Source organism: Chaetura pelagica, unplaced genomic scaffold (genome assembly GCF_000747805.2).
Source record: "Chaetura pelagica isolate M959 unplaced genomic scaffold, ChaPel_1.0 scaffold300, whole genome shotgun sequence".
Classification (NCBI taxonomy): Eukaryota; Metazoa; Chordata; class Aves; order Apodiformes; family Apodidae; genus Chaetura; species Chaetura pelagica.
Window position 1 is genome coordinate 96,013 of NW_009951945.1, and position 1,109 is coordinate 97,121.

At 45.6% G+C, this 1,109-nt stretch overlaps 1 protein-coding gene across 1 annotated transcript in view; it reads left to right on the forward strand.

Annotated features, from left to right (window-relative positions):
- Positions 1–989, forward strand: part of UNC80 (unc-80 homolog (C. elegans)) — an 88,370-nt gene extending 87,381 nt beyond the window's left edge. The window contains exon 48 of the mRNA XM_009996904.1: positions 723–989. Within this exon, the coding sequence (XP_009995206.1) occupies positions 723–989 (267 nt within the window). The remainder of the gene's footprint in view (positions 1–722) is intronic.
- The last annotated feature ends 120 nt before the right edge of the window (positions 990–1,109 follow it).

The window sequence follows — 1,109 nt, forward strand, 5'->3', positions numbered from 1 at the left end:
TGGGTGAGTGAAGACAGCAAACTCCTCTGTGTCTGTTCTCTAGGCTGAGTTTGCTGTCCAACCCCCTACTTTTGTAAACCACTTCTAGATCTAGGCAAAGATTCTTGATTTGCAATTGTATTTCCTGCATCTTCCCTTTCCATCTCCCAGTCACATACAGCAGTCCTTCTGGACCTGCTCACCCGTGCATGTTTCCATCAACAGTTTTTACAGCTTGCTCTCTGAGAAGTAAGTCCTTAAGGAAGGTCTCCTTCAAAACTACAAGACTGTCTTAGCAAAACCATCACATTTCAAAAGAAACTGCTTGTCCAACATTTGTCTGTGTTGGACAGGACTGAGGACAGTGCTTGGACAATCACAGTCATCTCTTCAACACATCTGTGACATTGAGACCACTTTTACAGGCCCAGACCCTTACTGTCTCTTGGGGATTGTGTCCTTTGCCATAAACAAATGAAAAGCACTTAAAAAAAAAGTAATAAGGAAATGTTAATGGCTGAAATCAGATAACCTTTTTGCTCATTGCTACAAATTTGATTCACCAGCAAAAATATATTGTTTTAAGGCAAAATTTTAGGGATTTATAATCTGCAAGTGCCCTGGTCCTCTATGGTAAAAAGTGTTTCAGAATGAGAAAATACTTAACAGATGTTCCCACGCTTTCTGCCTCCCTCTCCCTCCCACTTTTTCTAAGCCTGACCACTGACTACCCTTAACTGCAGACCGAGGCACTTCCTGCTGAGGATAAGGAAGAAGAGCAGGGTTTGGAGCCCCAGCCAACAACAGCACAAGACACCCCACCCACCCAGCTCTCTGACACCGAGGACTACGCTGGCCTCGAGACCACCAGCTTGCTGCAGCACGGGGACACAGTTCTTCACATCAGTGAGGACAACGGCATGGAGAACCCCTTGCTGGCCACCCACTTCAGCTTCACGCACGTGGAGCTCGGGGAGACTGACATTGATCTGGATGAATCTCATGTCTAACCCCCAGGGAAGTGCAGCAGTGGGAGAAGGAAGAGAAAGTCTGCCTTCTCCTTGGAGTTCCCTGGTAGCTAGTAACTAATTAAAACAAGAGCACTTTATTATCCAAAAGCAGAAAATAGC